This window comes from Dreissena polymorpha, chromosome 3 (assembly GCF_020536995.1).
Source record: "Dreissena polymorpha isolate Duluth1 chromosome 3, UMN_Dpol_1.0, whole genome shotgun sequence".
NCBI lineage: Eukaryota > Metazoa > Mollusca > Bivalvia > Myida > Dreissenidae > Dreissena > Dreissena polymorpha.
In genome coordinates this window covers 107,788,579-107,801,493 of record NC_068357.1, presented here as the reverse complement: position 1 = coordinate 107,801,493, position 12,915 = coordinate 107,788,579, and the positions used below count along the sequence as shown (strand labels likewise).

General features: G+C 34.4%; 2 protein-coding genes across 4 annotated transcripts in view; one reads left to right on the top strand and one right to left on the bottom strand.

Annotated features, from left to right (window-relative positions):
• The window catches only part of LOC127870914 (WD repeat-containing protein 26-like), a 60,747-nt gene extending 49,161 nt beyond the window's left edge, over nt 1–11,586 (bottom strand). The window contains exon 1 of the mRNA XM_052413484.1: nt 11,442–11,586. The gene's annotated coding sequence lies outside the window, so the exon portion shown is untranslated. The remainder of the gene's footprint in view (nt 1–11,441) is intronic.
• Nucleotides 1–12,915, top strand: part of LOC127870915 (uncharacterized) — an 82,153-nt gene that overhangs the window by 21,012 nt on the left and 48,226 nt on the right. For 2 of the 3 annotated variants that reach the window (XM_052413487.1, XM_052413490.1), the window contains exons 6-8: nt 4,929–4,971; nt 5,912–5,935; nt 8,132–8,496. The exons of the other annotated variant lie outside the window; for it this stretch is intronic. In XM_052413487.1, coding sequence (XP_052269447.1) covers nt 4,929–4,971; nt 5,912–5,935; nt 8,132–8,372 — 308 coding nt within the window. In that variant the 3' untranslated portion in view covers nt 8,373–8,496. Of the gene's footprint in view, nt 1–4,928; nt 4,972–5,911; nt 5,936–8,131; nt 8,497–12,915 lie in introns of those variants that run through there. 3 annotated transcript variants of the gene reach the window in all.

The following is a 12,915-nucleotide window of genomic DNA, read 5'->3' as shown; positions in this document are numbered from 1 at the left end:
TTGACGGATTTCTTTGAAACTTGGTATGAGTATATATATAAATAAGAGGATGATGCAAGCCAAATGGCATTGTACACCATCTGTTAATAACAGAGTTATGGCCCTTTGTATCTTGAAAAAAGCTTTTTTCTGTGACAAAGCTCTTATTTGGCGGGGGATATCAATTCAACGAATTTGCTTGTTGCACTAAGAAGCAGCTGAACTCCGTTATATGATTGAAATGGTGTTGACAAAAATAACACCGTATTTCCTCATTCACATCAACCCTCTTGACCTACAGTAGTTCATAAACGAGGAAATGAATGTAACAAACCATAAATATGATTATTTTTGTTATGCTTGTTAGTCATCAAATGGTGCAACCTTGAGGTATACATTAGTGGCGAAAAGTAGGTCACATACATTGACGTGTGCTGGGTAAATGTCAGTTCCGACGGACGAACAGGCATGTCTCTGGGGCGGAACAATTGAAACAATTGACTAGCGTAATATTCCGTATTATCACGTGGTCAGTTTAATGAAAACTAGCCAATAAAAACGCTTAAAGGTATATTACACATGTTTATTATAAAACTATTCGTAATGGCTGTATAATATGGGGAAGCAAGGTATAGCATGTGATAAAAATAATGTGCAGGCGGAGTATGCTGAATTTGCACATCCGTCATCATAAAATTGCTCATTCTCAATTAATATTGAAAATGAAAATGTTACGTTGATAGCGCAAATGAAGGAAGTGCATTTGTATCTTGAAGTATAGATTTTAATACACTATAATAACCATAATTAAGTACACAATATTATAAAAATTAATACTTGCGTTTTAGTAGATTTAATTAAGTCAATTTACATATCGGGGACTAAATAAATTGCTTTGATAATTGAAACGTATGTTGGTATAGATGTCACGAAAACACTTTCTGCAAAGGTTAAACGTCTATGAACAGGCCCCTTAAACTTCGCTTGGAAATCATAAAGCAGCTTGTAAAAATCGAGCAATCAATTGTGTTGTCATTCACTTAATATCTGTTTAGCTGTCAAAAAGATGTCTATGCCGTGATTGTTTGACCTCCAGTTTTGAGGACATAGCTCGTGGAGCCGTCGCATCCGGTTTTCTTCAACACTAATTTGAAGAGATGATAATACTGGCCTGTTGTCCAGGGACTCCATATCCTCATCAGACGAAGATTCTGTACGAGTGTTTGGAAGAATATCATCAACATGTGCTGATGGGTTGTCCATCATACCGGCCGTGTAAAGCCGCATTGGTGTTGAGTTCACTGTTCGTATTCGATGGTGATTCCATGCACCTTGCCAGGTGTTTAACCTTTCATTTATCTTTGAAATAAATACGTAATGAAGTGCAAACAAGTCTATTTCATTTAAAATGTCAAGCCGGCCATTGTCCTCTAAAAAGTAAAATAAGTCATAAAAATAACTCAAGACTCCGTCATACACGTCCCTCCACAATCGTTCAATACGTTGATTGTGTGTACTTTTACCAGTGAGCATACTTCCACGTCCTGTCCCGCGAGCATTTATCATGAAGTCGGCAACCTTCATATTTTCACGGCCTTGATCTGATCTGACCCGGTCAGGAACACCAAATTTCGAAACACCATCTCTGAAGCAATGCAAAACCGTCTCCGCTTTGTTGTTGTCCGTGCATCTAAGATATGTAACTAAACGACTGAAACCATCAATGCCGCCTATTATAACAAAATGCCATCGAATTAATTTATGGTTGCTGTCAATGTGCCATAAACAATTTGGAGCTGAAACGTTGTAAATGCGACGTCGTAATCGCCTTCTTTTTCGTGCACGAATTCCATCTTCGTCTAGGTGTTTCAGACACTGACGAAGCCTGAAACGTTGAACCTGTATAAGAAATAATACTTTATGTTGGTTTTATGCAAAAATGAATATGCTTTAATTTACTTCTACATTTAGCCAAGTGCCTTATAAACAATAGAATTTTCTATGAAAAAAATCTAACAAAATTCTTATTTTTAATAGATTAAAGCGATAGCCGTTTCAGGTATGATTGTTTGGCACAAATCAAACTGTACTCTAAAACTAGTCTTAACAATTTAGTTAGTTTTCAATTGTTTGACAATACTTTATTGGAATCTGCACGGACAAATGTATCTGTTTATTTATAGACTGTCTACTTAAATCAATCAACAATGTACCGTATACGCCTTCAATTATAAAAAGATCTAGTTATGCATAGTAAAATCATGGTACCTTAATTCCTTTTTGAAGTAAAACTTTTCGCAGCATTTCTTCTCCACACCTAGGAAATTCAGTGATGGTCGTGGCAACAACAATGTTTAGTTCTTCTTCATCAATTTCTGTAAATGCGAGCTTTGACAAGCCAAATTGACCCATCTTCCGGAATAAGGTACTTTCAGAAACCCCAAGTGCAATACTAGTGTCCTTCACTGAATATCCGGCTTCGAACAATGTTTCAATCATGATACTTGAAATTTCAAAACGTATATTCCGACACCGTGTACTATCATTATTATGTGCCCACGGATTACTCCAGTAACAAACACATTCAACACGCAATTTCATGATAGTTGTTTTGTCATTTACACCCAAGCAATTAAAGTCGTACAGTGACATAAGTGATATGATGTCCGGTGTTATCTTCTCCTGTCTGAAGCGCCGTATCACTCCTTCTTCCACTCCAAGTCGCTCAAGTATCAAATCCATATCCATTGTTGTAAAATGATGCAGAACAAATTGTCTTCCGTGTGTAATAAAAGCTTCGTATATAAAATGTTATCGTTAATGATTTTTAACGTATTTTTCAAATTTTATCTGCATAAAAAGACGATATGTGTTTATATAATTACGATTTATGTTTATATAAAGGTCTTTTGCCTTTATATAAAGAAGTAATGCCTTTATATTATGGAAGTTTATTATATCTTTATATATTAATGCTTTATCTGTGTATATTCAAATTATGTATTTATATATTGTGATTATGCATATATATAAAGGTTACAGGCATTCATATAAAGATCTTTTGCCTTCATATAAAGAAGGAATGCCTTTATATAATGGAAGATTATTATATTTTTATATATTAATGCTTTATCTGTATATATTCAAATTATGTATTTATATATTGTGATTATGCATATATATAATGGTTTCAGGCATTCATATAAAGATATTTTGCCTTCATATAAAGAAGAAATACCTTTATATAATGGAAGATTATCTGTGTATAATACATTAATATCTGTATAATTTTACATTTTATCTATATATAAGAAAATTATATCTTTATATATTAAAGTTTTATCTGTATATATTCAAATTATGTATTTATATATTGTGATTATGCATATATATAATGGTTACAGGCATTCATGCAGAGTCAGATTGACGTAATATCACAAGTTTTGGTATTATAAGACAGTCAAGGCGTTCCATATTCAAACCTTTAACAAAAATCAAACCTGGCAGTGCTTATAACTTATAAGGCATTCTTTGGCAGTATTATAACAACATAACTTAGCATCCCTTATATTTTTTTTAATAAACTGAATATACTTATGTCTTTATGTCCACGAAAACTGGCTAAATTGATTATTAAAGCGTTACTTATGCATAGTTCTGAACGAGTATATCATCGACATAAATTCCTTTACAATTTTTGTTTCATATTCATATTCGTAATATATTATTCACGTATCAGTGTATGTGGAGCTATTGTATATAATTTGAAATATTCTGTTTTGTGATTTATAGGTTCATCGGGTCGGATGCAAAACACATTTATATATATATTAACATGATGTTTTGTTATATTGCACATGTTACTATAAGAAACAATTTACTAACTTACTTACTTACAGTCAAAACTGACCTAGCGGTTAACTGTACGTTGATTATAAGCACCTATGTAATGGCTAAATGTGTATTGACACTTCCTGAATTTGTATTGACACTAAAGTCTTCCTGTAAAAATATGACCGGGAGCGGTTCTCGATAATATAAAATGAAATGTACTGTTCGGTGGTTCAGTTATATAGCAAATTCGGACATTTACCGTTAAGTTAGAGCGTATATCTTTGTAATAAGGAGGAATCAGTGTATAACGAACAATCGAATCGTAAACACGGTTAGTATCCATCATAGTGCAGGATCACGTGACTTTGCGAGGTTCCCCTTTTAACTTTAATGGTAGTACACACGACGGTAAGTGGTGCTTCATTCCGATTTATTTTTTAAAACACTTTTTCTTAATACTTTCAACTAGTGCATACAAGACAGATTTTTATGCTGCTTATGGCAATGTTAAATACATCAGAATTACTGTATTGAATAAGCCTATGTTCTTGTTTAAAATTTGACTTGTACTACTAGCTTATGCTTTACGCAATGTGAAATTCTGTTACCGATATCAGACGTATTCAAGTATTTATTCTTATCCCTTAACATCGGCACAAACTGCAAGAAAATCTGTCTTTTATACACTAAAGATGTCTGCAAATGGATTTCAATAACTTAAGATATTTGCAAAAATAAAGTTCTTAACGGTGTGATAACATTCTGTCCAGCCCGCGTTGATTCTGTACCCTGGTATCGTTACCATTTATTTTAATCAGGTGACACCCTAATGTTCTTTTTATTGTTGTACTTGTACATTTGTGTAACTGTATTCTTTTTACGGGATGACTATGTTCTCTTAAACTTCCTAGGTGAAATCCATCCGTGACAAATTTTCTTAAGTGTTGACAATTGTTGAACAGTTGTTCTTTTCTTTAAATGTAGTTTTGTATATGTGCAATAATTTAAAAATGCACAATCATTGCAATTGATAAAGAACATATACGAAGTTCAACATGGTCCGTTATATGTTTTCGTTTACTTATAGTACACGGTATCTCACTCTTTTATTTCAGAAGATGCTTTCCAAAATCCTACTGGTTTCTCTAGTGCTGTTTGGTAAGGCATTTTAAAAATAATACATTCCACTCAGTCGATTTGGAACGCGCGATTACATTGTAGAAGATGTTTCGAATGAATTTGAATGGTAAAGAAGTATTCTGATACATAAACTTATAAATATATAAATGGTTAATTTTTACTTAGCTTTTTTAAGGTGTTTGACTAACTCTCACTTTTCCTAGAATAGCTGTTTCATCAGAACTAAATCACATGCTTATGCTAGTAATTGAGGAATTCCCTACTTGAGTCTGAAGATGGGAGTTACCGTAGAAAAGATTTCATGACACACCTCGTCACAAGTGAGGCAGCGGGTCCAAGGATCCAACGCGCGATCCTCGGATCTATAGTCTAGCACTCTACCAACTGACCTAGCCGGCCCGTTTAGATAAATGAGCCGCGTTCTGAGACAACTGGGCTTAATGCATGTGCTGCAAGGGTCGTCTCAGATTAGCATGTGCAGTCCGCACAGGCTAATCAGGGACGACACTTTCCGATTGTATGGTATTTTTAGTTTCAAGGAAGTCCCTCATTACCGAAAATCAAGTTTAGGCGGAAAGTGTCGTCCCTGATTAGCCTGTTCAAACTGCACAGGCTAATCTTGGATGGCACTTTAAGCACATGCATTAAGCCCAATTTTCTCGGAACAAGGCTTAAATAGTAATTTTAATAGTAAGTTGCATGGCTAATGAAAGTTTCCCAGGACGATGGTACTCAGTACGCTCAACGTGCTGGGAAAAACGTTTTGGGCTATATAGATTGAGTACTTGGTTCGTACTATAGTAACGTTCTTTTCTACAAAAAATGTTAACTGATGTACCTGTCTTAGACATTGCCTTGCCCTGGTGATTTTGTTCGGAAAGACTTCAATTGGCAAATTAAATCGCATATAAGACATATCTTAACGTATGAAGCAATTGAAGAAAATCCTCTTTTTCAGTGTTCTACTTTTGGAGCGCAGGCGGTAAGTACCTCTTACCATTATCATTAAATAAACAACTGCAAACTTTGTTGTAAGATGTATAGCATATTTGTTGTTCATGTCAGTGTGACCCCCCCCCCCCCCAACGTTCTCACAGAGCTGCGACTTTACGACGATCATCCCGATCTAGCCACGATCTTGGTACAACCAAACTGCATCGTTTGAATGCAACCTAAATACAACGTTGCAGCAACGTTTGGGTGCCCACTGGGATGTTGTGTTTTAATTTAAAGAATACGCCTGGTGGTACTTAAAGGCAGATTGAATATTCATTTTGTAAGAACATGCATTAATTGTCATTACTTGCTTTGAACGTTTGCCGTAATGGCTCTTTTACGTAAAGTTATTGGCGTCGCACTGATGTGCGGCGACTAGTATGTAATACGTTTTTTTCGCTTATGGGAGGAGAAGTTATTTTACGGATCAATGTTAATATTTTTGTTATCAGAATATCTTGCATAGTGGTGATTTTTTGTGTTAATTAGTGTAGATAAGTAATGCATTTGTGCCCTTTACATTTACTGCAACGTTTATTGCCAATAATGCACAGCTAATTCTTTTAATTAATAACTGATCACAGGGACTTGGCAATAATAAAAGATCACAGGGACTGGGCAAATACGCGAACCGGTGAAACTTTCTGGTTTTGTATAAACCAAAACTTTTTTTGTTCCACTATCCTAGCAACCACCTAGTTACTAATAAAGGCGCTAAAGAGCGTGAAGCGCGACACGTATTAATAATTGTAATAATGAGTCTTGATAAAGGAAGCAGCCGCTTATCAATGAGGTGCATCATCACAGCACCCCAGTCTCATTACTATCAAGTCCTCCTACAGGTTTTTTTAAGAACCACATATAGAAGGCCGCAGGCCTGACCCGTATCTTGCCATTGGTATGGACCCTTTGGTATGGACCTTTAACCCCGCTCACTATCCAGCGTTTAAACTTCCGGGTTTACATTTAAACCGACTATTAATAGCTTATTAATATCTTAGTTAGAAGGTGATTTTCAAGCGGTTCCGTAGTGTAGTGGTTACACGCTCGCTCCACATGTGAGAGGCCCAAGGTTCGATCCCCAGTAGAATCAAATTATTTTATTTGTGTTCTATGTTAACTTCTTGTTTTGATGTAGACATTTTAATTAAAATATATATGCTGTTTTATTGTAACAATTTTTTGTTTTTATTATGCCCATGAAATATATGTTTGAGAGGGTGGTGGGTTCTTAAACACATTAAAACTTTTACAGTGTTTTCATATCAATGTACTCAACCCCTATCGTAAATGAGCAACGTAAGAATAAGTTCAGAATCACCTCCCCTTGAAGTTGAGAAAAATATGAAATTACGCTTACAAGGTGAAGCAGATTTTTTAAAACCTACACAGTTTTGTTCCATTAATGAAAACTGCACACGGATGCCAGTAAAAAAGGAAACCAATGTAAATAAAATGAACTATGAAATATTTGGGGGTTACAACACAAAATCATAGATAATGGTTATTTGGGGATTATAACACAACATCATAGATAATGGTTATTTAGGGGTTATAGCACAAAATCATAGATAATGGTTATACAAGTATCTTTTTCTATTTTGTTTAAAATAATCGGTCAATATATTAATATTTACAGTAGAAAACAAATCGTTCCATGTAACTTCATTGAGTGCCTTTTTCACTGAAATTCCCGACGCCCTTTGATGCTTTGCATCAATACTTATCTTGTAAATAACTCTGTAACTACTACTGATATTCTCCCGCTCAGATAATGTTCAAGTAATCATATCTGGATCATTAAAGATAATCCGCTTTATATTATCAAAGCCAAAATATAGTCAAGCGCTTGTTATTTGTGTATCTTCAAAATTCACGCGCACTTGCACCATGTGTACGCTTTATACAATACTTATTAACGGTATTTAGACCATTTTGTTTACCCTGGTGTTGTTCAAATTTTCAAAAGCTTAGGATACACAACACATGAAACACTTATGATATGAAGATACTGATCTACTGTTTGTTCACCCACTAGGAAAACACAATATTTATCAAACGAAATCCTTTGCAAATCTTTAATATCTCCACAACGGGAGAAAAGGATTCGCCTTTGTGTTCTTTTACTTCCGAAACAATATCGAAAGATTGTCGAACATTTATGATTAACCACATTTTACAGGAGTAACGATACAACCCACAACATTACCAACCACCACCAGCACCAGCACCAGCACGGCTGCACCCCCCCCCCCGCCCCCTCAAAGCGGTGTGATCGTGCGATCTCCACAAACATCTCGGGATTCTACCATCACACTACTGGTATTGCAAGTGATACTGGTGTTCGTCTTCGGCGCTTTGCCTTTATAAATCAACGAAATGTCGCCCGAGTTGAGTACTACAGCGCCTTGGCTGGATGTTAACATACTTCATTGAAAAAAATAACACCATTTCGCCGTATTTTGTACTGTTGTAAATCGTCTTATGAAACGGTACATAATATATTTTACGAAATGTACGAAAACATAAAGTGACTTCTGTATAAAGTATGTGGCATTTCATTTGCTTTCTGTTGTTTATTTTTCCCTAGTTATTAAACAATTATTAATTTGTAAAATAATGGTTTAATCGTTAAAGTGGCATAATTATGAGCAGATACATCACTCAGTCTGATACACTACGTCATTAAACAATCGTACTTACGCATGTCCCTCTATGAATGGCGAGTTTACGGAGTTGTTCCTAATTATGCACATCAACCTATCCACATGCACCATTCCAACGGTGAGCGCGTAGTCGAATATTGCTTTTGTTGTTTGGTGAATCAGACACACGTATAATTCCCATACACATATTTTGAACGCTCTTTAAAAGGGTAAATGCCGAAGTATTAATTTGCCTGTAGTCAATCTATTGTCGATAAAATAAGGAAGATTGACAGTTTCACATAAACACGAATCACATCTAAATTGTGTGTTTGTTTTTTAAAATTTCAAACGATCTTTTTGTAGCTGTGCAGTACCTTGAAGAATGCCAACCCATCTTTTACTCCCATAAACGTTAACTATTTTCGTGTTAAATAACTGAAGTATATATTTTAAACGCTTTTCGCGTGTAAACGAAGTAATGGTTGCTGCGAATTTAGGTCACACATTCAAAGGTCCACACAATTCCATCTTTGTAACTTATTTATCACAATTTGAACAAAAATTCGGAGTGATTTTGAGATCGGTTTCCGACATCCGTGGACATTAAAAGACAACAACAAAGACTCCCTGAATTTTCAGCTGATGTTAGAAGCCCTGGGGCAAGTACACAGAAATATTGTACACAAGATTTCATTTAGGGAGATAAAAGAGGAGAGATAGAACTAAGCCTCTAAATGTCACAAAGGTTTAAGTCCATACATGCCATTGATAGCTACAGGTGATTAAATGCACGTTCATATGATAGATGCCAGTGTATGTTATGCATATAACACGCTTGACGTACGACTTGTACATATGTGAATGCAAAAAGAAACTATTGGCATTTCCTTAGATTTCAATGTTTGGTATTGATGTTGAACATTCAGACACATCTAATGATGGCATAAATTATGTGGTTGTAACTTAAATTAAATAAGATGTGTTTTAGAAACACTATGTCCCCATATATTTGACCTTTGACCGTGAAGGATGACCTTGATCTTTCACCACTCAAAATGTGCAGCTCCATGGGATACACATGCATGCCAAATATCAAGTTGCTATCTTCAATGTGCAAAAGTGTAAATTAAATAAGCGATTTTGACCCATATATTTGACCTTTGACCTTGAAGGATGGCCTTGACCTTTTTCCACTTAAATGTGCAGCTCCATGAAATACACATGCATGCCAAATATGAAGTTGCTATCTTCAATATTGCACAATTTATGGCAAATGTTAAAGTTTGACGCAAACACACAAACAAACAAACAAACCAACAGACAGGGAAAAAACAATATGTCCCCCACTACTGTGGTGGGGGACATAAAAATATTATAAAGAAGATTTAAAGGGCTGTTTTAAAGGTTGCACTTAGTATATATATATATATATATATATATATATATATATATATATATATATATATATATATATATATATATATATATATATATATATATATATATATATATATAACAAAGTCTCTATAAGCCTTGTTGTATTTAAACAAAAACGCTGTATTTATTTTTGCCGAAGCTTTCGACCTCACGGTCTTCATCAGCGGCCATTTTTGATCTGAAAATAAAAATGGCCGCTGATGAAGACCGTGAGGTCGAAAGCTTCGGCAAAAATAAATACAGCGTTTTTGTTTATATATATATATATATATATATATATATATATATATATATATATATATATATATATATATATATATATATATATATATATATATATATTATATATATATATATACATGTAAAATGTCGCATGAAAGTGCAGTTACAAAAAACACCATACTGATTTCGTTTGAGACAGGTTTGATATAATCATCGACTTGTGAAATTAATTATTTCAGTTTAAAAAGAAAAAAATGCCCCGTATCTGGTGGTATTTTAGTGACAGTCAACATTGTGAATAAAATACCAAATAGATTTAAATGTGAAACACATGATACTTATAAAAGTGATATGTTATGTGGTATAGCGTTTTTTTTCCCCAAAGGGGAAAGGTACCTGTACCCCTACAATTGGGAATTTTTCGAGTCGTGAAATCTTCAAATTGGGAAAAAACGAGTCGCGAAATCAATGAATTGGGAAAAATTCGAGTCGCAAAATTGATGAATTGGGAACCTTTAAAATGCATGTAATCTATCATTAGGGGCTATATTCTGCATCACAAAGCATTTTAAACTCTAGGTTTTGACAGAAAAACTACAGTACGGTTATGATATTTGGCTATCGTATCATGTCATGTGAAAATTGTGTTATTGCCACTTCAGTTAGAATGTGCCCGTCAATTGGAAAAATATCTTCCAGTGATAGGCATAAGCACTGAGGTTGCATAAAAAATAATATTAATAATTTTGTTTTAGCCCTTAAAAGTCTTACAAGCCCTGCAATGTTTCATGTGAGTTAAATTAAAAACTTAAAACTAAACAAAAACAACAACAATGGATCTTGTACTGGTTTGACATCTTTTAACAATAGACAGTGAGAATAGTCACACGTAACCAAAATGAGTTTTTAGAGTGGAATGCTTTAACAATAATTTTCAAAGGTAAGTCTTATATTTTGTTTTGATTTTTTTTCAAATCCTCAAATAAGATATTAAGATCATCTGCCATTAAATGCTTATGTATATGTTGTAAATAACTATAGGATTTTACACCCATGTCTCATTATTTTTAATTTTATGTTAAACTTTTATTTGTTTATATCCGTATCCGAATAGTTACTGTCCGGATTTGACACTTAAAAAACTATACATAGAAGTAATATGCGCATTTAACTCAATACGGTTACCTTTTTTTTAATGTCAACGAAAAATTAGTGTTGAGAAAGTTTATTGATGTAAGGAAGACTGGTCTTAGCGATGGAATTCTTTCACGGGAAATATCGATCACTCGTCGCGGTTATGTAATCCATTCACATTTTACACAGCGGTTAGAGTTGCGCCCCATTTGAAAAGTTTTGTTTACTTTCTACGCAACAATGTCCTGCGAAAATTAATGGCCGAAAATGAAAGGCTCGACAATATCAAAAGATATTTCCAGCGAAAATAAAAGGCACTGGCTATTGGGAACGGCACCTAAAATCGTTCGGAACGGTACTTATCGAGATTGGGACAGGTCCGGTGCTAAAATTGGGAAGCCTCCGGTAGGCTTTGGGAAAGGTACCGTTCCCCGGTACTAGTTAAAGAAGGAAAAAAAACGCTGCCGTCACAATCGGCTCGGGGCGCTAATTTGTCTTTGCTGCATTTTATGAAATTCGTCTTCAATGTTTAAATTTTCTTGCCTATTTTGTGTTATTGTGACATATTTTATCAATATATTAGAATTTAACACATATAAAAAATCGTATAATCTCGCTTTAATGTAGTTGCATTTTCTCTTGATTAGACCACAGGCAGACATTGGTTGTGGAAGCAAATAAAATAGTGATTGGATGTGTTAAATTGCGACGCAGTATGTGTCACATTTCCGTTCATGTCTGTCACTTTCCGGCTAAATCACGCACAATTCAGATGTAAGGGAGGATTTGGCTATAATTTATACCATTGTATTAATTTAAGATATTGAAAATATTATTTTAGTTTGACTATTAAAACCAATTTAAACTACCTTGAGACTTGTGTCTTCAATTAAATAAAAGACTTGTATCCGAACAATATTCCACTATGGAACAGCTTAAAGTGCCGTCCAAGATTAGCCTGTGTAGTTTTCACAGGCTTATCACGGAAGACACTTTATGCCTTTAAGTGATTTTTTTGTTTAAAGAAAGTCTCTTCTAAATGAAACTCAAGTTTAGGCGGAAAGTTTGTCCCTGATAAGCCCGTGTTTATTGCACAGGCTACTCTTAAACAACACTTTGTGTACATGCATATAGCCCAGATCTCCCCAGAACCCGGCTTATATATTACGATTTAATTCCAACTCTTTCATAGCACTGTATGAAACACATAATTATTTTATTCTTTAATGTCTTTTGAAAATGACTCGACAATGTCATCTTAACTGGATATCCTTTACATAAATATCCAAGTGTAGTCTACTAATGTTATTTACAGAAGTGTTCAGGCATTGAAGTTCATGTACTACGTTGTCCATTTTCTGGTTGCTCATATACTTTATATAATTTCAGAAAAAGTCCAATGACCTTTTGTACTTAATGTGCAACTAGTAACATTAGACTCTTCAAATTACAGTGGTTAATTGCTTCTTTTGATGGTTCATGTGATCGTCACAATGGTTCAGAAATCGATACATTTAACTTATAC